The sequence below is a fragment of the Gloeophyllum trabeum genome (assembly GCF_000344685.1).
Source record: "Gloeophyllum trabeum ATCC 11539 unplaced genomic scaffold GLOTRscaffold_00017, whole genome shotgun sequence".
Classification (NCBI taxonomy): Eukaryota; Fungi; Basidiomycota; class Agaricomycetes; order Gloeophyllales; family Gloeophyllaceae; genus Gloeophyllum; species Gloeophyllum trabeum.
Genome location: NW_006920426.1, coordinates 653,327 through 679,815, shown reverse-complemented (window position 1 = coordinate 679,815; position 26,489 = coordinate 653,327). Strand labels below are relative to the sequence as shown.

At 52.9% G+C, this 26,489-nt stretch overlaps 7 protein-coding genes across 7 annotated transcripts; 5 read left to right on the top strand and 2 right to left on the bottom strand.

Moving 5' to 3' along the window:
- Positions 1-877: 877 nt before the first annotated feature.
- Positions 878-1,753, top strand: GLOTRDRAFT_133466 (uncharacterized protein; the record flags this gene model as incomplete). Its single annotated transcript, XM_007872382.1, has 1 exon — positions 878-1,753. One exon carries the CDS (start codon positions 878-880, stop codon positions 1,751-1,753), a length of 876 nt encoding a protein of 291 aa, XP_007870573.1.
- Positions 1,754-3,170: 1,417 nt separating this feature from the next.
- GLOTRDRAFT_12609 (uncharacterized protein) lies at positions 3,171-3,448 on the top strand (the record flags this gene model as incomplete). The annotated part of the gene is made up of 2 exons (XM_007872182.1): positions 3,171-3,309; positions 3,390-3,448. Coding segments are annotated over 2 exons (198 nt in total), but the record flags the coding sequence as incomplete, so codon positions are not given.
- A 1,639-nt stretch (positions 3,449-5,087) lies between these two features.
- On the top strand, positions 5,088-5,933 carry GLOTRDRAFT_133464 (uncharacterized protein; the record flags this gene model as incomplete). Its single annotated transcript, XM_007872381.1, has 3 exons — positions 5,088-5,129; positions 5,188-5,513; positions 5,576-5,933. The coding sequence occupies 3 exons, from the start codon at positions 5,088-5,090 to the stop codon at positions 5,931-5,933; spliced, it is 726 nt and encodes a 241-aa protein (XP_007870572.1).
- A 1,042-nt stretch (positions 5,934-6,975) lies between these two features.
- On the top strand, positions 6,976-8,379 carry GLOTRDRAFT_133463 (uncharacterized protein; the record flags this gene model as incomplete). The annotated part of the gene is made up of 1 exon (XM_007872380.1): positions 6,976-8,379. One exon carries the CDS (start codon positions 6,976-6,978, stop codon positions 8,377-8,379), a length of 1,404 nt encoding a protein of 467 aa, XP_007870571.1.
- Positions 8,380-12,485: 4,106 nt separating this feature from the next.
- On the bottom strand, positions 12,486-16,485 carry GLOTRDRAFT_118153 (HECT-domain-containing protein; the record flags this gene model as incomplete). Its single annotated transcript, XM_007872379.1, has 15 exons — positions 12,486-12,685; positions 12,737-12,833; positions 12,896-12,972; positions 13,030-13,165; positions 13,224-13,404; positions 13,458-13,590; positions 13,658-13,761; positions 13,818-13,957; positions 14,022-14,345; positions 14,403-14,483; positions 14,550-14,856; positions 14,930-15,731; positions 15,783-15,948; positions 16,001-16,103; positions 16,161-16,485. 15 exons carry the CDS (start codon positions 16,483-16,485, stop codon positions 12,602-12,604), a joined length of 3,060 nt encoding a protein of 1,019 aa, XP_007870570.1. The 3' UTR covers positions 12,486-12,601.
- Positions 16,486-17,144: 659 nt separating this feature from the next.
- Positions 17,145-17,681, top strand: GLOTRDRAFT_49399 (uncharacterized protein; the record flags this gene model as incomplete). Its single annotated transcript, XM_007872193.1, has 3 exons — positions 17,145-17,249; positions 17,307-17,586; positions 17,650-17,681. 3 exons carry the CDS (start codon positions 17,145-17,147, stop codon positions 17,679-17,681), a joined length of 417 nt encoding a protein of 138 aa, XP_007870384.1.
- Positions 17,682-20,180: 2,499 nt separating this feature from the next.
- Positions 20,181-25,166, bottom strand: GLOTRDRAFT_96677 (uncharacterized protein; the record flags this gene model as incomplete). The annotated part of the gene is made up of 13 exons (XM_007872378.1): positions 20,181-21,547; positions 21,599-21,614; positions 21,763-21,802; positions 21,955-22,214; positions 22,560-22,731; positions 22,815-22,910; positions 22,954-23,097; positions 23,273-23,427; positions 23,590-23,621; positions 23,649-24,027; positions 24,048-24,276; positions 24,372-24,646; positions 25,143-25,166. The coding sequence occupies 13 exons, from the start codon at positions 25,164-25,166 to the stop codon at positions 20,181-20,183; spliced, it is 3,189 nt and encodes a 1,062-aa protein (XP_007870569.1).
- Positions 25,167-26,489: the final 1,323 nt, after the last annotated feature.

Here is a 26,489-nt window from a genome sequence, read left to right as displayed (position 1 = left end):
CACCTGGCGACGAAGGAGCAAGGGGGAGGAGGACTGGAAGTCTGAGGACATGCATCCTACTTAGCATGACAATTGACGATATCGCTGGCGAGAGAGCGTGGGAAAGCTGAGCTGTCGGCGAAGCTGCGGCTGTCGCTCGACTCAAGCGTTCACATACCGTTCTCCGTTCTACATTTACATTTACATTATTCCTGCTGGTATATGTCATGGAGGAGGATACGGGGAGAGTCGCAACCGCAGGTACGCATGTGCTTACCTTGTTCTCCGCTAGCGAGAAGCGTTGAAGCGAATTCACACTTGAAAGCATATGATCATGATAATCGCGATGCTGGAAATGGGGATGGAACTGTGATACTGAGACCATTGGACCAGTCAGTAGGACACGTCCCGGGTGAATCATTATCTGCAGGTTAGCGCTTAGTGGTATGACATTGACTGAAATCGCGCAGCTCCCATCGACCAGCTACCCGCAGAGCTCCTCTCAGATGTAATGTGTCTGTCTCTCCCGCATATCGGCTTCGCGGATCCGAAATGGCCCCGTTTCCGAGATACGTTGCGGCTCGCTCGTGTGTCCCGCAGGTGGAAGGAGGTGGCTGAGAACACACCCGAACTGTGGTGTTTCCTCAAAATATACGCTGGTATGAATTTGTCTGTGTCACCTGATACGGATGCTGTGGCCTATTCGAGGATGAAGACTTGGGTAATCCGTTCCAAATCGGCCCCGCTCTGCATCTGTTATATGCCTTGGTTGCGGTTTTTCCCGGAGACAGGACAAGCAATGGCATTTTTCGATCTCGTCAAAATAAATCTGCACCGTTGCAGACAGATCTCCATTATTGCACCATCCCATATGATATCTTCGCTTCCTGACGTGCCTATGCCATATCTGGACACCGTACGCCTTGACTATATAGATCGGGACGGACATGACGCCCCGTTTGCCGCCGCCCCGCAAATACGATGTGTCTATCTATCAGGCATCGGCGCCGACTTCAATGTGAACTCATTCAACTGGTCATCCCTTGAGCACCTCACTATTGCCGGGCCCGGGGTGGCATTTATTCCATGCATGGCCATGCTAGCGGAGTCCCGTAATCTGCTGAGTCTGAAGTTAACGCTGAACGGCCTTACTCATGAGTATATGGAGACTTGGTGGGGTCAGGCACACCCAGGGCCCCGCTACGAGAAGCTGCATACCCTTGAAGTCGAACTCGACGCCATGGGGGTGGATTTTAGTTTCTTTACCGACTGGGTCTTCCTCCCTGCCTTGCGTCACCTCAGAGTGGTGGGAAACATAGAATTTTATTCGGATATCGTGAGCATGATCTCCCGGGACGGCTGCCAGCTCGCCTACTATCTCGGGAATGACTGGTTTACGACGGGTCAGGAGTTATTGAAGGTGTTCCGAGCGATGCCGGACCTACGGATCCTGGAGATGGGCGGCAAATGGGGTGCGGTCTGGGAGTTCGACAAGAATGTCGTCGAGCGAATGACGTTCACAGCGGGCCAGCCCCTAGACGTTCAGGAGTATGTGCTCCCAAAACTGGAATCGCTGGCAATCCATGTCACCCCGAATTGCTATCCTCAACTGGTCGAAGCGATGCTCGCTTCTAGGAGCAACATGGGTGGGGAGGCACCCCCCACACGACTGCAATACGCCCAGGTTGGACTGCATCGCTGGTCTATACGGGACGGCGGGGAACCCATCCGCGAGGTTGATTCCGTCATGCACGATCCGTATGGTCCCTTTTGATTCCCTGGATATTCTTTGGCTCTGGAATGTATACAACCGATGTGCTGTGATCGCATCTTTCTTTGACCGCGGCATAGCTTCATTCGAGTGACAGGCAGTACGGGCTGAGCGAACAGATGATTGAAATGTAAAGGTTTTAATTGCAGCTCGGATTGCGGCTCACATGTAAACTTTCAAGCGCAGGCGAGCGACGTTGTTTATAGCTCATATGTTGACTGCAGCCATGCGAGTCCGATACGTCGTGTGGTTCGAGTTTCATCATGCAGGGTAAATAGCCAGTAGTTGCAGGTGTATATTATCTGGAAGAAACAACCATGCCCCTTCGCTGCTCCGGCATGTCAGTGACTGGGGGAGGGCCCCTGACAATATCTAGGTAGGTCGGATACAGGTCCCAGTCAAAATGGACCTTGAGGGACCCCAGTGTTGGGTTCAATCCCAGTCACATCGGGAAAACAGCAAACTCCTTTTTGGCCCTTACAATGTACTTTCTTTGGAAATAAGCCTGAATAAGAGTTGAGTGGGCCTATTTTGCTTTATCCCTCCTTATAGGGCACCTAAGGAGACTGTAGATAGCTGGAAAGTCTGAAATAAGACCCATAGGCCTGCTCCCCGCCGACAAGTCCATTGCCATTTTCCTGATGCAAAAGCCTCCCGGAGCACCAGTTCGGATACCACCATGGTCAAAAATGATCTCTAGCCAGACTGCTTCCACCACAAGCGACACTGCTGATGACCTACCACATCTGTGACACCTTGAAACATCCCATCAAATTAATGTCTGGTCACAGTCATGAGGACCAACGGGTCACGCTGATCACGCGGTACGGCGCGGGGAAGGTACGTCCCTTTCGTCTTCTCCCTTCGCATGCCCCCCCTCCCATCCCGAGTTGGTTCATCAGAAGAGGCACAACGCTAAATGTATGAGGATGAATGAATGAATGCACACAGGTTGCGGAGCACCTCCCGACGCACATCCGCGCCGTGCGCGCGTCCGGGCACCCCGTAGCGTGGGTGTGCGATCCGATGCACGGAAAGTGCGTTGTTCCATTCCCTTCTTTCTTTCTCCTCGCCTTTCCCATCTCCACCCATCCCATCCCTACCACTCCCACTCCCCTCCCCCTCCCCCCTACCACTCCCACCCCTACCACTCCCCCCCCCCACCACATCGCCCTGGCTGAGACCACCCCTGCTGACACCGCGGACACGCCAGCACGCAGACGACCCCCACCGGGATCAAGACGCACCACTTCGGGACGATCCTCGCGGAGCTCACGGCGAGCTCTTCGCCTCATCGCCTCCCTTCCCTCCCACTCTTTCCCCGCTCCCCTTCCCCCTCCTTCTTCCTTCTCACTTCCTTCCTTCCCCTGACACTGACCGACTGGCCCTGGCTGACACCGAACCCCAAGGCGTCTCTCTCGAATTCACCGGCGAGCTCGACGAAGAGGGCTTCTCCGTCACCGAGTGCCTGGGTGGGAGTATGGGCCTGCGGGAGGAGCAGCTGAGCTTGCGGTACCAGACGTTCTGCGACCCGCGGCTGAACTTCGAGCAGAGTCTCGGTGCGTCTCCGTCGCTTCACCCTCCCCTCCGTCGTGTCAGGATAAATAGCAGGGGCGTACTGATGCGCATGCGCATGCAGATCTCGCATTCGTGGTGTCGGACTACCTGCGGAAGGCGCGCTGCGGGGGGAGGAAGGGGAGGAGAAGGACAGCGTGCTGTTCGCCGAGCTGCGGGCAGCGGCGTGAATGTGGCAATGACTCGCGGTGGACGAGGACGAGGGTAGCTTGTATGCAGCCCATAGCGTACCCTGTTCGGACAAAATGAGCCTCGAAGTCGAGAGCTTCGATTCGGTGCCATGAAAACACCGCTCTTGCGTCAACTCTTACATTGTTCTGCGCGACGTCAGATGCTAGGACGGAAGACGCGGTGCACCCATACATTGTATTCCGAGTAGTGCCCAGCCCTGCACACACGGGGCCGGAAAAGCCCGGGATCCTGGGAAAGGTCCATCTGTGGCTCAAGTTCGGTGTGGCTGCCGCACTTGAGCGGCACCGTGAGCGAACATTGCCTGGATCCCCAAGTCCGAGGATAGCGCGCGCGAATGTCCGCGCTTTCGTCATCCTGAGCGGTGACTCGGACGCGCATTTGGCATCGCGGCCGACCTACCGCTGCTGCTGCGAGCTCCTGTTCATGTCCCACCGGACAAGTATTCCCCGCTAAGCGAAACGACCCGCCAGAAAAAAAGAATAACGAGTTACTTACATCGACACAGTCGCGTTTGTCCCCGGTGATGGGGAGCGGAGAGAATCGAAGACCCGTAACTTCGCTTCTCCGCTCCAGTCAACCGCGCGTCCGTGTGCGAACAATGCCACCAGCAAGTACAAGCTCGCTCGCGGCGGAAATCCACCAGACACGTATTCCCCACTCGCCCAGACGATATCGCGGGGAAGCGAAACGATCCGCCGGGAGAAAGAGTGACGACTTACTTCTGTCGACTTTGCGCTGATGACGGGAGCGGAGAGAAGCGAAGACCTTGGCATCTTCGTTCCAGTCAACAGGGCAGACGGAACGGCGTCCGTCTTTCGACGCCACAGCTGGGCTGCAGGCGGAAAAAAGAGGCCTGCGCCGGCACCGTGTTCAGTGGAAATTCGGTGCATGGAACGTACCTGTTCAAGTTGTCGAACTTGCACTCTCCATTGTTCCCGAAAACCACATTCATCCTCGCGGCCCAGCCTTCTGTCTCTCGTAGCACTCTTTCAATTGTACGTTATGGTCAGTGGAGTGGAATCAGCAGGAGGGACGCGCATAGGTTAGACTCTTGCTCTGCCGCGAGGATTCGAATGACAATTTCAGGAAAAGAAGATAGAACAACTGCAGGAGCTGACATCGGCGCTTCCATCTCTCTTGAGAATACTTCGGGGTTGACTTGGCCGCGGCGTGGAAGGAAAAAGAGAGGATCACAAGCGCGTCACCCCTCGGGACCACTGGCAGGTAATGTCTCGCTATCAAAAACGAGTCACTTCATATCAATAATTTGGAACCATTTAGATTTCATCGATAGGACACCTGTGGAGCTTCTGTCGGAGATCATGATTCTGGCGCTTCCTCCATACGACTTCTTTGAACGCGGCAACTGGTACTCCCTTGGTAAAGTTAAGGGGCGTGTTACCTTGCGTCTCGCTGGAGTATCCCGCGGGTGGAAACAGGTGGCCGAAAATACGCCATACATCTGGAGATTCATTCACTTAACGGGGATCCCGTCCGGCTCCAAGGAATCAAAGCGGAAAGACCTCTATTGAAGACGTGGCTCTCTCGTGCTAGAGCCGCACCTCTCAGCATGTCCATTGACCTGTCATGGGGCAGCGATAAGGGCCTGGACGTAAACTGCTTCAATATCATCAGAGAATCTGAACCGCTGCAGGCACCTTGAGACCCAGGCCTCTGCGGACGCGATATCCACGCTTATGAGCGGGTCTTCCCCGTACCTGGAGACCGTGCGACTTCTTACCCGCGGAGACGACACACTCGAGCTTCAGGGCCTTTCGTTGTCCTCCGCTGCCCCGGGGATACGACGCATCCATTTGAACATGATCAACTCCGGCTTCAACGTCAAGCCCTTGGACTGGTCGTGTGTCACAGAGCTCGTTCTTGATGTCCCGGGTGTCGCTCTTATGGCTTCGAAGACTGTAATTTCCGAATGTACCAGCCTTCACATCCTGCGACTGACCATGAAAAACCTCGCGGAGGAAGATGCGAAGCCCTGGTTTGATGACAACGACGGGCCAAGGCGCCGCTATGAACATCTGAAGTCCAGGCGCCGGGCAGCTACAGCGACTTTTCCTTATTCACCTGGTGGCTCTTCCTTCCTGCTTTGCGCCGGTTCAAGCTGTGTGGGGCCTTCATGCTTCACCCTTATCTCTTTGATATGATTCCGAGGGATGGCTGCAAGCTCGAGGAGCTCGTCGTGGATCACTATGCGCCAGGGCCATTCGAAATCGAGGAGGAGAATCTGAGACAGTTCTTCGAATCCTTACCACACCTGCGGATTCTGGACATAGATGGAGTTACCGATGCATTTCGCGCCGATATCATCAAACACCTGACATTCAAACCTGGACGACCTTGCGGTGACTACCTTCTGTCAAAGCTCGAAACAATGAACATCCGTGGTCTTGGCGGGTAGGCCAATTATTGGCCTATTAAAATGATGCTTGAATCAAGAATCAAAGTTGGTTTCGGCACGAAGACAGCCCAGGTGACGCGGTTAAAGTCTGCATGGATCACAATGCGGTGCTACACGGAGAAACATACGTGGGACTTACGAAAAGATGGGAACCTCTGGCACGATGGTTACTTCACTCACGGCGGCGGCCAGTGGCTGTCGAGATTCGCCATTGGCCCCCGTCCTATTGATGAAGATCGAGTATAATGCCGGCTGCGGTGGGTGACACCGATGAATGGCGATTCATCCCATATTAACAGTTCGACGTTATCTGCCTCTAAATTTGACTTGGATCTTTGCTTAGTCCGAACGTGCTTTGCGCAGTGAGCTGAGGGATAGAGCGTAGATGTGGCAACGAATGGGGAGGTGACGGTTATGAGGGTAACTCCCATGTAGTCTATAGTATACGCTGTCCGGACAGAGAAGACTCGAAGCTCAAAGTCGCCCCTTTCGGTCGCCATGAAACACCGCTCTTGACTCGGAGTCAACCTTAACAGAGTTCCGTGCAACGACGGTGCACCGATATATTGTATTCCCACTATCACGAAATAATATTCACTGCCTGGGCAGACGAAACGATGCGGTATGCGCTCGGGCCGGAAAAACACGGGATCCTGGGAAAGTTCATCTGTGGCTCAAGTTCGGTGTGGCTGTCGCATGAGCTTGTTGACCTTGAACTTTCCACTTCTCGGGAAAGCGGCACTCCTGTTCTGCGCCAAATCATATATTTCTTGCAGCACCCTTTTTAAAACATGACGGACAGCCCGCTGATCAGCGGAATGGAATCGGCAGGAGGTACGCGCATATGTTCGACTCCTGCTCTATCGCGAGGATACAAATGACGATCTACAGCACAACACTGTCGAACAACTGGAGGAGCTGTCATTGGAAGTGTCTCGTCTTCTCAGACTACATTGACGTCGACGCTGCGGCGGAGCGGAAGAAACAAGAAAGTATCAAATGCCGGGTCTGCCCCTGAACCACGTAAGCTCTTACTCTTCGAATGGCCAGCTTCAACTGGTTCACTCGTCACCACGCAGCTCCGATAGACAGGATACCGGTGGAACTCCTTGCGGAGATTATGATAATAGCTCTTCCTCACTTCAATTTTGCCCGTCACAACTGGTATTTCCATGGCGAGATCAAATGGCGTGACACCTTGCGTCTCGCAGGGGTGTCCAGCCGGTGGAAACAGGTGGCAGAAAATACGCCGTACCTCTGGAGTCGCTTCCGCTTGACGGGGATCCGACCCGGGAAGTCGAAGGCTAAGGAACTCCTCATGAAGACCTGGATTTCTCGTGCTAGAGCGGTACCCCTCAGCTTATCTGTCGACCTATCATGGGGCAGTACGAACAAACTGAACATGAGATGCCTCAATTTTCTCAAAGACAATCTGCACCGCTGCCAGCACCTCCAAGTCAAGGCCCCCGCACACGTGATATCCGCGCTGATCCACGGGTCGTTTCCCCAGCTAGAGACCGTACGGCTCCTTCCTTGCGACAGGGGCTTCGATCCGACGCTGAGGGACGTCTCGTTATGTTCCACTGCTCCGCGTATGCAACTAATCCGTTTGGAAAGCATCACCTCCGACTTCAATGTGAAGTCGTTCAGCTGGTCGGGTATCACGGAGCTCGTTCTCGACATTGGCAGTGAGGCCTTTGTACCATACATGGCCATGCTTGCGGAGTGCACCAACCTCCACGTCTTACGAGTTACCATGGCTCAGCTTATTGAGGAAGATGTTCTGCCCTGGCTTCGTCGTGTCGACCGGCCACGGCCCCGCTACGAGAAGCTGCATACCATTGAAGTCGACGCGCCGGGAAGCTATTGTGACTTCTCATTCTTCGTTGCGTGGCTTTTTGCTCCCTCCTTGCGCCGATTGAAGCTGTGTGGATGTGTGATGCTTTACCCTGATCTGATCAAGATGATTCCCCGGGATGGATGTATGCTCGAGGAGCTTATCGTGGATCAATATGGCTCAGAGCCCTTCGAAAGCGAGGAAGAGCATCTCCTCAGGTTTTTCGAATCATTACCGGACTTGCGGCGTCTCGAAATATGCGGAATTACCGATGCATTTCGGGCAGATATCATCAAACGCCTGACGTTCAAACCCGGAAGAAATGACTGTCTTCTTAAAAAGCTAGAATCGCTGAAGATATATTGGCTAGGCGGGTATGCCGGGTATTGGGATATTCAATTAATGCTTGAATCGAGAATCAGGCTTGGCAAGGGGACCCAGGTGGCGCAGTTAGAGGACGCAGAGATCACCATGCGATGCTATACACAGAAGCACCACTGGAGGCTAGGAGACAATGGGAAAATCTGGCACGACGGATATTTCATTCACGGCGGCGGCCAGTGGCTGTCCGGATTCGTCGCCGATCGACGCCCTGTGGACGAAGATTGAATATTGAGTATTCAATGCCCTTGTGGTGGGCCACCTTGGGCGTCACCGATAAGTGAGCATTGCTCGGTCCCTTTTGGTTCCATGGATAGTCTGTGACTCTGGAATGCGTACAACCGATGCGCTGTAGTCACATGTTTCTTCCTATCTGTAGTCGATTCCATGGCAGTACGGGCTGAGCTAACGGACAATTGTAATGCGAATGCTTTGATGGCGGCACCGGCTCGCAGCTGACATGTTGACTGCAGCCATGCGTGTCCGATATGTCGTAGGACCCCCGAATGCCAGTGGAGGTGGGCAATCCCTGCCAAGTTCCCGTGTTTGTACGTGCTTGCTTCATGGACCGGGAAGTGGTGGCTGTGTTGATGCGCAAGACCTCAGCGGGCCTAGGCTCGATACCAGCCACTTCGCAATTCAAGCTCCGCTCGTACTACTCGCTACACTGCGAAGCTCACGCCTTCCATCACTCCGAAACCAAAAAAGGAAGGCGTGTGCATTGCGTACAGGACTGGTCGCGAGTCTACAGCGGGCCATATAGTGCTCCCATTGTACACCTCTCTCGTCGACGTATCAGCACTCCAGCATGCCTTCCCTGCACCTGGATGTAAACATAAATTCTGTACATAACATGGTGGGCATAAATTCTCCGGAGTTGGATTCCTTTTATCTGCCCTGTGTGTGAAGATATGAGTTCCCCATGAATAATGACCTAAAAGTTACAATAATCGGCTCAAAGAATGAACTCAAGGGTGGAAATAATCAATCTGATCTTGGAGAAGTGTTAACAGTACCCATATCTACAGTTCTTGATTGGAAAGTGACCCGCGAAAGTATCAGCAGGAATTTCTGATACTGAAATACGCTCGCACCTGCAGAGCCAGCTCCCGCATGGATCTCGCGCCACCGCGGCAATCACTCGCGCTCACTCGACTTTTGGGAGGACCCCTGAAAATACCGATAGATGCCGGAGGCAGTCCGGACAAAAAAAGCGCCTCGGGCGAGGGACGCCGGAGCCAGTCCGGACGTAAGTAGGGGTCTCAGCCGGCCAACCCGGTTTTTTAGTCCGGACACCAACGGCACCCCAGCAGTGAGGCCGGTTGTAGTCCGGACATGGTCAGCAGCCTGCCACTTCGTCGCGGCTATACATTATCATTACCCGGTATGGTATTTCTCACCGAAAAAGGATAGACATGCCTGTCCTGTGGTCGTGAACCCTCGGGTACCCCTTATTTGCACGGAATTATACAGTTTTGAGTATCACGCTGAAATCCGGAGGCACATATGGAAGACACAGCTGGGTGCCGGATGCCTCCAATATCGCGGTGGTATCGTATCTCGCCGTCCAGGGCTATGAAGCCATGAACGGTGATAAGCCTCAGGATCGTCTGACCCCCGAAAACGCGGACTCAGCACATCGTACAAGCCCCACGGAGCTTATTTGACACAGCACTCACACACCTCCAGGCTTCTATGGGCTCTAAAGAATTGCTCTATTTAGCTCCGGACTTCCTAGCATCCTCGAGGTGTACACGGACCCATTCCGCAATTTATCTCCGTGGACAGGAGCTCCGGAGTAACTTAACCAATGTGACTTCTAGATGAATTAGCTCCGGGGCCCGCGGATACTTCTATCGAGGGGTGTCGTCCTCATGCCCAACCTCCAACACTCACTCCCTCTCGTTTCCAGCAAACTACCGAAGGTGCGGATGCATACGAGTTACCATGAGGCCAGCATCAGTCAGCAAGTGGCCGGAGGTAATTAGCACGTGACTGGCGCATCGCACGGAGTGATGGGACCGCTTGGATCAGGTGGCGGAGCGTCGAGGCGACCTCTAGGGGCTGGGACGAGCAAGTGGGAGTGCAAGAGAGTCAAATGGTGTATGGTATAACGGCGGCAAGTGTGGGTAGCGGCGTTTATTTGTTATTTATCTCCAGACGGTCACAAAGCCATTCCTGTAGTATAAATTGTACAAAGTAGCATACAGAAAAACAAGTTTTGCACTTCACCATCTCAGAGAATTAGCGTTACGATCTCAGCGACCCTCGAAGTTCGAAAGCGTCGAACTTAGCGAACTATAACCGATCCTAGCTTTGCCAATAGGCCTGACTCGTCAAGTGATTTATCTCCGCCGTCGGTTTAATTATCTCCGGTGGGTACTACATAGCAAAATAAAATTAACCAAGTCTCTCTAGCAATTTCTACCCACGCAAGCGCAATCCTACGACAGGTGTCATTGCTTGCGACTTTGATTGCGACTCTTTGGAGATAAATACTCTGGAGCATCAACTAGCGTTTGTTTCAGGTATCAAAGTGTTTGGTTTATTTTTCTAGGTCTTCCTATGGACTACCCTACGGTGTCTTACTCCTCCTTTCCCCCTCGAACTATTAAATACCCCTCAGTTGTCTCGGACCACCTTCACCCATATCACGGGGTTTGGGTTTATTACTTTTGGTCCTTGGTGATTGTTGTGTGTCAGTGCATATCAATGGGCAGGTATTTCGCGCTGTCTCTCAGACCCTGGCAATGGTCAATGCCTGCCGAATCACTCATTTGCCTGCCATGTCTTTCCTTTGCATGCTGGAGATCTCAAGCCCAAAGGCTCTTCCGTTGTCTATTGAATTTTCTACCTCAGACTATGCACATTTCAGGTTTTCATACATACACCCTTGTATCTAGTGTCTAGAATGACTTGTGGACTACAACGGGTGATTTTTGCTGTTTCCTAGAGGGCGGGGCAATAGTCCGGACATGGATCCAACCTTGGCCGATGCCGGTATTTTATCCGGACATAAAGGCGGGGGGCTGCCAAAAAAAGTCTGGACATGACAAATCAAGTCCTGCACCGGCATCTATCGGTATTTTCAGGGGTCCTCTTTTGGGGGATAACAAGGCCGGCACAACGTGTCGCCTTTTAGGACAGGCTGTAAAAATAGCAATTGATGGAATCATGCTGAGTCAGCGATCATGTGCATCGCTGGTGGTCTTCACTTTCGTAAATTTGCGCAAGTCCGCGTTTCGCGCCCTACAGGGCTTTTGCGAGTCGTCGAATTGAGCCGCGACTCGAATCATCAGTAGTTCCCCTCTCTGGGGCTGTTGTGCAAGATGTAGTGTGATGTAGGACATAGCACATAGCATTCACTTTTCAAGCTTACATCCTTGATGATGCATATTGTGAGCTGGGAGATTGAAATTTTATAGGCTAATAAACGCCATCACAACACCCCCGGGGAGGGGACCCACTGATGATTCGACTCACGGCCGAATTCGACGACTCGCAAGAGCCCTGTCACTGGGTACAATACCCATATTGAGCCACCGAGAAAGTGTGAAAGGAACCGGACAAAGGTCACAATTTGTTCATAGTGTTGCCTTGCAAAACAAATGAAAGTTCAATGAACAGTGCTGAACAAAGATCATATCCTGTGTCACAATCAGATTTTTGCGCACTCAAAAGTAGTATTTTTCTAATTCGTTTCACTGACTGTGCAATGGACAATCATGAAAAAAGTTTGACCTTTGACCGGTTATTTTCATGATTGTTCATTGCACAGTCAGTGAAACTAATTAGAATAATATTACTTTTGAGTGCAGACAAATTCGATTATGACACAGGATATGATCTTTGTTCAGCACTGTTCATTGAACTTCCATTTGTTTTGCAAGGCAACACTATGAACAAATTTTGATCTTTGTTCGGTTCCTTTCACACTTTCTCGGTGGCTCAATATGGGTATTGTACCCAGGGTTTGAGGCCATTTCGAGGCCATTTTTTGGACATACATTCATAGGAGATTCCCGGGTCCTGCGATGAATACCAGGACAACACCCTCCGTCCACGAGAGGTCCCACAAGATCGGAAGGCCTGCTAGACTCTCGACGATTGAGGGCTCGCGTTCGGGCGGATGTACCTCGAGATAAAAGTTGTTGAAGCGTATGCCAAAGAGGTGAGAGCAAACACCGTGAATCTCGCAGGCTACTCCCATAGTCTCGGTGTCTCTTCGCTAGGAAACCGGTCTACATCTTACTGGCTTAACAGGCCTCGCACTCGAAGTAAATACTGCCTTCTTCCACTGCACGGTTGAACGCAGCGGGCGCCGAAAAAAAAGCTGATCAGACAACCACTACTCGCACATTATTCATGATCAGTATCGTACAGGAGAAATCACAAGTTCCGGCATTTACAACAGATACACTCTACATGCGGCCCATCGGCAACCGCTGTTCTATGAGAGATCAAATCCGGCGCCAGAGTATATCGCCTGAAGGAGCTTATCCCGCAGAGTCTTCTCGCTCTGGTATCTCGGGAGCTGCGAGTCTCCTGTCAGCACGCTACCCAATCGCCATAGAAGATGTCATACCTTCAACAGATTCACGCAAGTGCTAGAAGTAGGGAGACGGGCCTCGTCCGAACCCGCATCGCGGATGGCAAAGTTCGGCACAAGCTCCTTGAATCCACTTAAGCATCGGACAGATCAGTAAAGTGTTCTTTACAGCAGCCAGCATAATAAGGCACGTACAGCAGAGGCGGCCGGCTACAACTCGTAACGAACCGCAACAGCGCCTTGCGCTGGTCTTGGTTGAAGGTATTGACGACCTGAGACGAGATAGCGTCAGAATGACAGTGGCTACAAGTAACGTTCGGAGTGCGTACATTCCAGAACATGACAATCGTCGGATGGTTGTCATCGTAAAGGCCTCCGTAATTCGTATGGCTCCTGAGATCATCCAAGTCAATAGGCGTATCCACACCGCCCAGCAATATCTGCAGCTCCTGCTGGTTGAACATGCTATATCACCGGAAACGTCAGAGCGCTGGCCAGCTCGAAGGTGGAATGAGATACAAACCGTAGCCACTTCGTGTCAATCATCTGCGATAGTCCCTCAAAGAACGCCTCGCTCTGCAGCCTGATCTGCTTCGTGAGGCGATAGTGGGACACGAGCGTGATATACTGCAGCCGGTTCTCGCGGGTGACTGGGATGTTGCTCCCATTCGGGATGAGCTCGGTGGTCTTGGTGACGCCGAGATCTGGCGCTCATCAGTCATCCATCCAGGCCTGACGGAAGAGAACGACTACATACCTTCCTCGTCGACCGTGAACGTCAGGGACAGATCTTCTGGGTTGCCGTTGTAATGTTTTAAGAAGATCAAGCCGTTGTACAGGTCTGGATCCAGCGACGCCAGGTCATCCAAGAAGCTCTGCTTCCCCAACCACTATATGGCAGAGCGGTAGGTAAAACGCCGCTTCATACGACAGAAGCGGACGTTCCACGTAACGTACCTTGGCGAGGAAGAACCCAGCAAACGCAACATCAACCAGAATACCCTCATACAACGCCTTCCCAAGCACGCGACCAATGAACCGATACCAGTTCAAACTGTGCGCTGCGCATGGTCAAGTTCAGCATCACGATCGCAAGGGACGCGGAAAGGGTACGCACGTTCTTTCGCATACGAGTGCGGGTTGGGATACAGCTCATTCTTCTTATTCGCCAACCACAGCCCCCGATCGCGATCAAACACCTCCTTACACAGACTCGTCAAAAACTCCTTGAACACGCCTCCCCCATCAATCCCCGCCCTGTCACCCAATCACCAATCAGCATCCCTCACCTCGCCCCACGAAACAGGAAGCCAACACTCACTCCTCCTGCCCAAACTGATCAATGAACACAATCTCGATCGGCGCCTTCAAATCCGCATCGCCCAGCCTATCAAACCCATCCTCCGCAATATGGTCCCGTCTCACGCTGACCCTCAGCCGGCCTCTACGCCCGTACCTATCATAGCCCTGGCTAATCATATCGTTCGCGACAAAGTGCCTGAATATCGACACGCGGATCTCGAACGGGATCGCAAAGGGGATGTTGTGCAGCACGCCGAGACGCGGCGAGAGCTTCGCGACCTGCCGCTTCGAGAGCGGGCGGCTCTGCGGGACGTCGGGCTGCGTGAGGCGCTGCTCCTCGAGGCTGAGACGCAGGTGGACTGTGAGTTGCTGGGAGCCAATGACGTGTACGGGGACTTACACGGCAGCCTCGATGAAGGACGACATGTCGAGTTGCGAGGTGCAATGCCAATGCCCCTCGGGCGTGAATGGCTTCCGCGAGCTGCAAGCCAAACCCGCTCATCAATCAGCCCGATCCCTGCGCGGAGAAAAATCGAGCACCACTCACTCTCTCCCATGTATCGCCTGCAAACACCTCGTCAGCGTCTCCCTCACGACCTCCCACCGGACCCCGCGCAGCCCGGGCACGGTCCCCTCCTGCACGTCCCGCTGGTCCTCGCGCCAGTACAGCGTGAACGCAATGTTCAGCAGGCGGCGCGAGAGCGCGATCAGCTCGTCGAGCGAGAGCGGGTTGCGCCCGGCGCTACTGTTCGCCGCGCTCGAGAAGAACTCGTCGTCGCCCATCGTCTGCAGCGCCTGCGTGTACATCTCGGTCAGCAGGAGCAGCGGCGGCCACTGTGCCGCGTTCTCCGGGTCTGCACGCGCTCGTCAGTTCCATCTATACTATACTTGCCACACGGAGTGCGGGAAATCACGGAATGCACTCACCCATGATAGCCCCAGCGCGTTCGTCCCGCCCAAGCACGCTCCCCCTCACATACCCCCTCCACAGCTCCCTAATCAGCCCGCCGCCTGCATACGCCACCGCCGTCCCCAGCACCACATCCTTCTTCCGCGGCCACGCCATACTCAAACTCAGTATGAACGCGAACAGCTGCGGCTGCGTCGCGGGGTGACGCTGCGCCGCCTGCAGCAGCGCGGTGAGGTGTGCCGGGGCGGGGAGCGTCTGTAAGCGCTTGCTCGTGCGCGCGTCGAGTTGCGGGAGGGGCTCGGCGGGCGCCGTGAACGAGGAGACGACGCGCACTTGCACCGGCGAGTCGTCGTCGGAATCGGTGTCCGAATCGGCTGTGTGCCAGGGCTTGCTGGTAGTGGCGGACTTGGGTTTGGGTGGAGGAGGGTCCAGGGCGTTCACGGGCAGCGAGCTGAGCAGCGCGCCAAGGAGCTCGAGGTAGGCGCTGAGCGCGGCCGCGGGGAGGGCCTTATACCGCGGCGGCGCAAACGCCGCCAGGTTCGCTATCAGGTGGATCTTGGGCTCTGTGGGGAGGGCGCAGGCGTCGGCGGGGAAGGTCGCGGGGAGCTGGGGGAGGGCGGAGAGGGGGAGTCTCGAGGAGAGCTCGGTGAGCGAGGAGAGGGGGAGGCGGTTCGGGAGGAGCGGAATGGTGAGGATGCGGGTGAAGAGCGCGGAGAGGGCGGTTTGGTACTGCTCGGGGGAGGAGGAAAAGGTGGTGAGCGGGGAGGTGATCAGGGGGACGATGAGCGGGAGGGAGGGTGTGTTCTTGGCGTCTATGGCCTGCACTAGAGTTACCAGAAGGAAGCGGATAAGAAGGACGGGCTGACGCACTATGCCGGTGATTGCTTGGGAGAGAAGGGTGTACATCTCGCGTGCGAGGAGGTAGCCTGTGATCTCGCGACTTACGACTGGACCCTGATCTCCCAGATGTTTCCCGCACACTGCTGGTGATAGAAGAGCGTTCAGTATTCGCAAGTGCGAGACAGCATCTGGAGACCTATAGTATATCGTAAAGCCTACGTCTGATCAGGCGAGAGCACAGTGCTTACCTTGGGGCGCTTGCCGCCGACTTCAGCAGCGAGTAGCTCACCTCACGGATGAGGACCAGCCAGCTGGACCCTTCCGCGCCCGTCGCTAAATGAAACAAACTTTCTGGATATTATTGATAGAGTCAATAACTCTGTCGAGTACGTCGACCGGTGCACACACCTTCACCAGCGCCTAGTACTGCGTTCGACCACAAAGCCAAAGCCTCCTCGTCCTGGCCTAACACCGCGAGACATCTCAGACCTACGATTCCAGTAACGTTCTCCGCCAGCGTCTGGCGCAACTGGCGACGCACTCGCCTGGCCTCGTGCAGCCCCCGCCACCAGGCCTGCAGCCGCACCGCGCTGTCCCTCTTCCGCCGGATGTCCTCGCGCTCGGTCCGCCGCGCTTTTGCTTGCTCGAGGATGAGGTCATGTGTGGCGGCAGTCCGCCTACCGCCCAAGTTTATCTCTCGTCGTTTCCTGTCGTCTCCGAATAATGGCAGCATTTGCAGTTAAAGTCAAGGGTGAATGAGACCGCATACGAATGCTAAGCAAGTGCGTCAGCGCTAAGCCGTCGCGTGCGATCCACGTGGTGTTAATCGAGAGCGCTTCTCCGAAGCTAGTCCGACTCGGTTGTCACTGTGAACAGCGGGAACTCTCTCGAGGATTGGAGAACGCTCACCGGAAACATCAGCCTTGCGCAGCGCCTCGGGACTTGGAGACGTAGACGCAAGACGGTCGTACTGGCCACTACTGACTTTGGATCCCTCTCTGCACCTTGAGGACGTTATTCTGGTTCATGGACCACTCTCAATTCAAACTATTGATCTTAAAAGCTCTGCTCCTTCGCAGACGACGCGTGTTGGCAGACACTATGGATACTCTTGCTGGGATCCCAAGCAACGTTACTCTTACCCTGATGCTTTGCTATGGCTCAGAATTCCATCCTCGTCCATCCTCGTCCTAGCTCCACACCACCTGACGTCGACTTCGTCATCGGCCAACGACGTTCTCGCTCCAATGTAATACGCAGCTAACACACAAAAACCTGGGCTACATAAGACTATACATGACATTTCGAGCGAGCTTGCCTCTACTACGCTCATCTATTCACCGTCCGATTTTACCCAACCTCCGCACGCTCACGACATCCAGTTACCTCAAGATGATTTACCCAGGAGGATGCTACTGCGGCAACATAAGATACGAGATTGACCTAAAGTCACCCGACGAGGCGAGGACCAGCATATGCCACTGTAAAAACTGCAAGGTACCTATACTCACCCCCCTCTCCATATCTCCAACACCGTTCCAACTAGTTCAACAGAAATTCACTGGCTCAGCCTTTGGCATCACCGCCAAGCTCCCCTGGAAATCCTTCAAAATCACCAAGGGGTCGACGACGAAACACGAGTCCGACAACGGCTCCGGCACGACGCTCACGCGCGAGTTCTGCGGCGCGTGTGGCTCGGGGATACTCGAGTACGGCGCGAACGCGGGGGAGAACACGTACGTGTTCTACGGGACGCTGGACGAGCTTGACAGGCTCCCGCCGAGGGGCGAGTTCTTTTGCAAGTACCGCGGGAGGTGGTTGCCGGAGATCCCAGGTGCGTGGTGGTCTTGAGACGGGATCCATGGAGGAGGGCGGGGCTGACGCTCACGATGAGCAGGGGTGTTCCATAAACAGGAGATCAAAGAGTGAGGTGGGATAGAGGGGCGCTGCGTATTGATCTCCCTCATGTATGGTGCATTTGCTACATACCCCCATTACCGGAAGAAACAAAGACTCTGGCATTGCATTTACTCGAATCTGCCCATCGTCGACGCCCGGTAGGACGCCTGATGATACCTAGATACGTTGGATATGCGCAGACCTGATTTTGACCTTTTTTGACCGGAATCAATATTAGGCATTTTGACCGGGATCGGAACCCGACTGCCCCCCAGGCTGGTGGCTGCATTGACCAGGACAGCGGTCTCCAATTCCCAAAATTCTCAAAGATCCCTGAAAACGTCAGAAATATTGAGACTGGTTGTAAGTTCTCCACGTATATATCTATCCCTCTTTCCTAGCTTCCCAAATCCTCGCATGTGGGGTTTCAAGCATCAAATCTGTTGAGGCAATTTTGTGCTGCAATTGAAAAAATAAGCAGTTTTAGCAGCTCAGTCACACAAGACCTGTGGTCCCCATGACCGGCACCAGACATTATTTTGATGGAATGTTCCACGGTATCACAGATGTGGTAGGCACCAGCAGTGTGGCTTGCAGCGGAAGCGGATGGTATCTGAACTGGTGCTCCGGGAGGTTTTTGACCGGGATTGAACCCAACACTGGGGTCATCCCTCGAGGTCCATTTTGACCGGGACCCGTATCTGACTTACCTAGGTATTGTCAGGGGACTTCCCCCCTCACGCCCGAGCGGTGAAGGGGCATAGTCATTTCTTCCTGATAATATACACCTGCAACTAATGGCTGTTTACCCTGCGTGATGAAGCTCGAAACACACGACATATCGGACTCGCATGGTTGCAGACAACATGTGAGCAATAAGCAAGATTGCTTGCCTGTCTATTAGCTATTGAAGAGACGCCGCTTACAGGTCTACATGTGAGCTGCAAGCCGTGCTGCAATTGAAGCCTTTACATTTCAAATATGGCATGTAGGCAGGTTCCCCGCATACTTCAGGGGGAGCTTATTTATCTGAGGTCAAGTTGATAATTTTTTCGAAAGGGATTGAGCAGTCTGTCCAGATATTTCTATCAAGATATTTCTATCACACTGGTATTATTCCTAATATATGTATTGTGCTATGATAGACTCATGTGTCATGAGCCATGAAAAAGGTTATTATAGGCTATGCAGGGGAGAGTCAGCCCATGCAGGGGAGGGTCAGCTCATGCAGGGGAGAAGAGTTTTAGCCCACACAGGGGACAAGGGTTTTAGGCCATGCAGGGGAACTGTTCAGATTTGTATGCCCATATTATCCATTATGGTATTTATAGTTATCTGAGTCTCAGTATATTCCACTTGCTTCATATTGCTTATCTCTATTTGAGCTCTTTAAATTTCCCATCAACTGTAGACAGAAGAGCTGTATGAGCCTATGAGGTGTTAGGATTGGATTGTATCGGACGCTTTCAGCAGCCACAATAACCAAATAGGTACAAACAGTTTCGCATTTTTGGTAATTGTTCTACTGGATGTACTTTTCCTTAGTCCGTTGCTCTATACTAGCCTCTGGTTTGTGTCTGTGTCTGTGTCTGAGTCTCTGGGCATCTTTAGTGTCCTTCTGGTCTATCCCTGCCACGTCTAATATGAGGTGCCACATCAGGGAGAGTCTGGTATTTCCTCTTTTTTGTAATCATATCTCATGCTACATGCTTTTCCAATATTGCATAATTGATTCTCATTATAGTCTATTCAGCTGTACATATCCTGACGTACCCACATACAGTAGCTGAATCCTATTATTCAATGTGAGGAGCTGACCATCGCGAAGGTGTGATTCCTAAGGCGTAAGGAAAGCCCCAGTGAGTGGGTTGAGGCGGGAGGCAATGCCACCGGGAACGCCCGAGAAATGCACGTGGCGGCAGCAGTGCCACTGAGCCTGTAACCCTACGCTAGGGCTGACAAGCCATTCAGTGGCGTGGGAGATCCCTTACGCATTTCGAGACCGCTATACCAACAAAGGGGGAGCAAGCTCCCCCAATGATCCGTTAGCTCAGCCCGTACTGCCTTTCACTCGTATCTCACGAAGCTACTCCGGGGTCGACTACACATAGGAAGAATGATGCGACCACAGAGTCGGCCGCGTCATTCGTACCCGTTGACACGGGCGAGCGTCGTGCCGTCGTAACTCTGCTCTTACCGACGCTGTGCTCGTCAAGCGCGGCGTACAGGACGGCCAGGTTACTCGACGTCTCAAATACAAGCTTGCGACGTCACTATGACAGTGACTGTAATAATAAGTGCATAGGCGTAACAAATTGTTCGAGCTACTACCACGCGATTGTAGTTCTAGTAGCGCGTGAGACCGCTTCCCCTGGCAGAATGAACCCAACGTATTCCCGACCCCCCATCCTGGCTCATCCCATTTCGTATCCATTAGAGATAATATTGCCTACCAGCGAGATAATAATGGCCACAGACTGTGTCGACAGGTCGATCATGCGCATAGTGACACCGATCCGCGAATCAGTTTCACAGTTCACAGTGATGCGGGAACTTGAGGGGACACGCGCGGTAGAATAGGTCACCCTCACGGTCTGTGTACCACTCGTTATGTTGCGTAAGCTTACATTGCCTGATATCGACATGCTCCAGTCGAACTGGCGGGGCATCTTCTCCATCTTGTTTCGCTCTCAAAACTAGCATATCTTCGAGAAGCTGAGGATCGCAGTCGCGGTTGATGCTCTGTATCTGCAATGATTCTAATTTCGGGAGAAGATACTCCTCCGACGCAGATGCACCACCAGGACGGAAAGTCATGCGCCTGATAGTGTCGTTCCCGAACACACACTGAGTCGTTCCAGCGAATTGGAATACCCTCAAGTCTGGCAGTACTCGGAAGAGCTCTAGAAGGTCCCCCTCCTCTTCCAGGAAGGGAGGTACCCCAGATGAGTGTATGGAAAGCTCCTCAAGCTTGCAGCCATCCCTGGTAATGATGTCCAATACGTGAAGCCGGAGGAACACGAGGCCATCCAGTCTCAGCCGGCGCAAGGCAGGGAAGAAGTGCCATTGGATGACGATCGCAAAATCTAAATAGCTATACAGCCCATGAACTTCCAAGGTGTGCAGCTTTTCATATGAGGGCCTTGGCCGTGTGCCGTCCCTCCAAGGCTCCGCGTTTTGCTCCGCGAAATTGTTCATGTACAGCTTCAGGGTGAGCAGATTGGAGCACTCGGCGAGCAAAGCCATGCAGGGTGTAAACGCCACACCAGTCAGGTTGAGACTGAGGTACGTGAGGGCCGCCCAGTTGAAGGATTTGACGTTGAAAGCGGCGCTGATTCCTGTCAAGTAGACGTGTTGTAGCCGAGGAGCAGACGAAAAGGGCGTCCCATGTTGGAATGCAAGAAGGTCTTCCTCGCTACAGGTCCCTAGCTGTACAGTTTCAAGATACGGCAGGGACACGCGGGGAAGCGCTGACAGCATGTGGGACGGTGCGTAGAGCTCGAGCTGCATGCACCGGTGTAAGTTTTCCTTGATGAGCTCAAAACACCTGGTATACGAGTCCTCATCCAAGGAAGGCTGTCCGGATTCTGAAAACTGTGCCTTGGCAATATTGAAGTATATGCTCAGAGGTGCAGCGCGCGAACGGGCTATCCATGTCTTCATCAGACATTCATCGGCCTTCATCCTCGAGGCACCTTGCGGATGGACGACAATGCAGCACCAAAGCTGTGGAGTGTTATGCGCCACTACCTTCCACCTGCGGGACACTGTGGCGAGACACATGGGGTATTCCCATTGGCCGTCACGGTACCAAGTGTCATCGGTAAAGTCCCGCAGAGGAAGAGAGAGAATCATTATTTCTGAGAGAAGTTCCACGGGTATGGTGTCTATGGGGCCTGTAGATTGTTCAAAGTGGTGTGAGAAGAGTGTTTGGATGATGCACGTACCTGGTTCTGAGTGTCGCTGTACGTCACTCAATGGTAGTTGTGAAGAATTCTCGTGAGTAATATTGCTATCAACATCCAGTACTTTGGCGGTGTTATCCGCATTTTTATCTTCTCCAAATATCAGTCCACGCGAGGGGCGGCAGAAGACTGCCGTACACACGTACCTGCAACAATTTCATGTCCGGCGCTGTGTTCCCCCTCCATCTATATCAGCCAAGATAGCTCTTAAGCACAGTTATATGAGTGGAAGAAGTAGGGATTAGAATATACCGGTAGCACCTGTGTAGACGGTAGAGGTTGAGTTCAACAAGTTTCAGTGTTAAGCGACACTTGTTACATCGACCTGAGCCACACACATCAACTTTCCCAGGCTCTCGGCGCTTTCCGGTGCGGTTCCACTAGCGTGAGTTACTGAGTAGAGCCTCGTTCGAAGGACGCGTTGCATCCCTCCAAAGGCGTAAAAGGTGGTCTTTTTGCCCAAAAGTGTACCATATCGCCTACAGTTATTTGGGTCAGTCTCGAGTCGAGTCTGTGTGCCCCTCCAAGTCTGGCCACAACCCTCAGGCTCAGTTGACAGCACACTATTATTATCCTCTGCTCCTCTCCCGCGTCGCTCCTGCAGGTGGTCCAACCGTCCAACATCAATAATGCCAGATCGACGCGCACTGCGCACATTAGCTTTATTGCGTCTTCTCCCAAACGCTCAAGCAAGGAACCCAGCGAATCACTGCTCAAAATCCTTCACCGTGCACTCCGCCCAAGGGACAACCATCCCCTATCGGTGATGCTCGCCGCAGCTGTCATTCGATATTCAGACTTCCTCAACAAGGCGCCGATTCAGGGGCATGTCGACTCATGGCCAAGCGCGGTCGAAGAAGTCGTATCTCAATGGCGAAAGAACGCTTGCTGGAATGTTTGCACTGCTTTCCGGACAACACAGCTCCTAGCGGCGGCTACTGACCTTGTATTGCCTACTCGAGAGCTGTTTGGATTCTGAATTGTTACGGCGAGAGATCACTGCTTTCTTTGAACTAAAGGTTATCTTCAGCTCCGGACCACCTCGTCGCTTTGTCTCCACACCACCTGACATCGACGTCGTCATCAGCCAATCCACGTCTCGCTCCCGTGCAGCACTCATAAACAACAGTTCATAAAGTGTCGTGACACACCTCACCTTCTCCCCTATTCGCTCGCCTCACACATCACTTGATTCTACCTTCCCACTTTCTCCAAACTTTTCCTAGCATTATCTACCATGGAGCATCCTACTGCTGTATTGTCTCGTCTCCCCCAACGAAACTCGCACAAAAATCTGCAAGAAATGCATAAGTCCGTCTCCCCCCTCATGCATGCACCCTGCACCAGATTTCACCCACTCCGCCTTCAGCACGCCCGAGATCTGCGGCGCGCACGCGGGGGAGAACACGTGCGTGTTCTCAGGGCCGCTCGACGAGCCGGAGAGGGCGGGTTCTTTCGTAAGTACCGCGGAACTTGAATGCCTGAGATTGCAGGTAAGTTGTGTTTGCTGTTTGCCAGAATGGTGATGGAGGATGGAGCCCGATGGGTTGGGCAAGGATGACCCATAAACAGGAGATCAAAGAATGAAGGAATGCTGTGTATCGATTACCCTCCCGTTCAATAGTGCGAACTTGAGCGCAAGATTGGAGGTAACACGTTTTCCTCGCAGGATCTTCTTTCAACCCCTTGATATGCTCGATGCATAATTTTGATGCAGTGTCCAGACGCTCGGCCTCGCTCAAACCGCAGTGCGTCCACGCGTCCCTCGGAAAATGTCTCCTGCAACTTCGCTGATGCACCCATGATGCAGACTAGTGGCCGCGTTATCATTCGTGGCAAACAGCTGCGCTAGGTTGAATGAGCGCGCTTGCGCTATTACCGCAGCTCGTTACGGGTGCGTGTCAAAAATGATGTATTTTTCAACGTGCGAAGAGCATAAGGACAAGAATTGAAGTCAGTCTTTCCAGTCTTACTTTAGCATCATTTCCGTCCTTCGCGCCGACATCTGATTGATCACCGATTCAAAGTAGACAGTGATGATCGTCTCGCACGGGATAAGCAGTGCGGCGGACGTATCCCTCGTCTCCCGTGAACCACTCATGATGCCGCACCACGCAACCCTGCGTAACATTGACGTGGCTCAGTTGTACTGGATGACCATGTTCTCCGTCGCGCCTACGCGAAAAAACCATATCTTCAATAAGCCACGGATCGACATCCGCGGTGACGCAACTTATCCACATCGATACCAGCTTCGGGAGAAGATACTCTTCCGTGGGCGCACGAGGGTTGAACGTCAAGCGCCGGATGATATCTTCGCCAAACGCCTTGTAAGTCCCACCGAATATCTCCGTAATTCCGGTGTTGCTCGCAGGAGTTCTAGGAGGTCTGCCTCCTCGTTCACGAACAGGCTGTAATCATTGTCGTGTACCACGAGCTCTTCGAGCTTGCAGTGGTCCCTGGTAATCATCTCCATAACATGAGGCCGCAGGGACACACCAACGGGTCCTTTTAACACCAGTCGCCGCAAGGCAGGCAGGAGAAGCCAGTGAACAAAGAATCCGAATTCGACGTCAGTGTGATCTGCAAAGATCTCCAGGGTATGCAGCCTCTCTCCCAAGGTTCCGTATGCTAGCTGGTTGGCCCAAGAATCCTCCCGCCTTGCCGTGTCATGTCAGAGCCAGTGAAGCCACCTCTAATCGAGCAAACTGGAGGCACGGGGTTCCGGAACTGGCCGGACCTCCTTGACTATTACCCTTCAGCTTCGTGGATGTAGCGGGGCCTCGGCGGGTGGCTCGACCTCCAGGGTTCCTTATCTTGCTCAGTAAGGTATATGATGGTTACCGACACGCTGAGGAGATTCTGGCACTCGACGAGCAAGGACATACACGGCGTAAACGCCATGCCGTGTGTGGTAAGAGTGAGGTATTTGAGTAACGACCAGTTGAAGGACTTCATGTTGAATTCCCGGCTCATCCCCCATAGAGAGACGCGTCGTATCTGTTGGGCGACGGCAAAGGTTGTGGTGTCCTTCAGTGCCAAAGCGTCGTGACCATCAGTGTTGATAAGGTGGATGGTATGCAGGCAAGGCAAAGACACGGTTGGGAGCCTAGATATCGTATGGGTTGGTCCGATGGCTTGTAGCGGTGTATGTTCGCTTTGAAAAGATCAAAGCAAGCCAGCAGTAAGCCGTCTAGTGTCGGAGACCCTGGAAGCTCATATGATATGCTGAGCGGCATCGCCCTGGAACGCAGTATCCAAGTCTTCATCCTAGCATAGGTCATCTCCTTCGACTCGCGATACGGCTTCAGCTTCACGGTGCTCTCAGCCGCCTCCCTCCATCTGCGGGATACATGAGTGACGCGAAAGGTATCGCTCCAGCTCACGAGCTCGGATGGGCAAATTCGATGTCAGGAAGACAGAAAACCATTATCTCTGATAAGAGTTCCAGTAGTATGGTGTCTAGGGGCGCTACGGTGTTGATTTAACGATATGAAGTAACGTATGTTAGACACGGAGCAGTTACCTGGTCCCGAGAGATACCGCACATTTTCCGCTATCGAAGGGGAATCTGAATCGGTGACATATTCATACCAGTTTCTTCAGACATCTCATTTATAGCTGTCACGGTGGAACATACCTGAACCAGGCCCCTCAATAGAGCGAGCGGCAAATGTACGCACCCGTAATTTGAGCCACGGCGCTGAACTCTCTTTCCATAATGTATGTTCACCGCTACGATGCTCGAACCTTGAAGTACCTTGGTGGTAACTAGAGGTAGAAAATTTGCAAGAAGTTTACTCTAACTGTGTCGAGAGCGTGAAGTTCGAGTTTAAGGAAGCCTGAGTGCGCGCAAGAGCCACATGGAACTTTTGCCAGTGGTCATGCGCCACAATCCACTTTTCCCAGGCTCTCAGCTACCTGAGATCCCGGGTAACACTGACATCGACTTCAAATGAAGCGACCATCGGTCCAAAGGTATCCTCACTCAATTGTGACACATGCCCCTCCTTTGGGAGGGGTTCTGGCACCCTTGAATTGCGTCGCGATTTTCGTCGCACCGGCAAAATCCGGCGTGCTATGTTTGGCCCTAGTGGCGCCACTACTGAATAAGGCTGGTAGCGCCGCCCTCCGGGCGGCAAGGCCCGCTACCTTGGGTGGGGGATCGGGAATAGATGTTGTAGGGCGTATTTGTTACTCAAGCTTGCATGTATTGGGTTTTTTCCTTCACAGATTTATTGCTGTTTGACTGTTAATGGTGTCTCTATGTGTCTACTACTGACATGGCATGAGAAGGCGATCCGAGAACACAAGCATCAGTCTCGCTGACCGTCCCAACACAAGTGAGTCACATTATCATGTCACAGATGTCATGCCATATATGTTACGGATGGGATTCTTAGCTCCAGAAGCACCTCGTGGCATCGCAGAAGACTTGTATACGGTGCCTCATGTACTCAGAAGGACCGTCCCGTTGCTGAACAGGATAATACCAGCTACTGTATGACGGTGTGACAATGTCACTATTGGACTGTTGGATGTTTCCGGCGGCCACCGAAGTCAAGTCTTGGTTGTTGTCGGGGTGACAATGAGGACGGTGCGAGAACATTATCCGTGCAGTGTGCCGACAATGTTCCTTCCCCGTAATATGGATGTCTTCCTGCAGAGAAGACATCAGATGGTGTATTCGTGTAGAACGAGTCTGGTGACACGGACTTGACTGTTCCACGAGCATATCTGAGATGGCAATTTAATTTTTAATCTCAAGTATCTACAAGAAAAGTAATTATTTCGTAGTAGTACGCCTTGTTTTCTTCACCGGAGAAGATGCGGGAGATGGTGTTGGGCTCATGAATTCGTCAAATGATCTTTT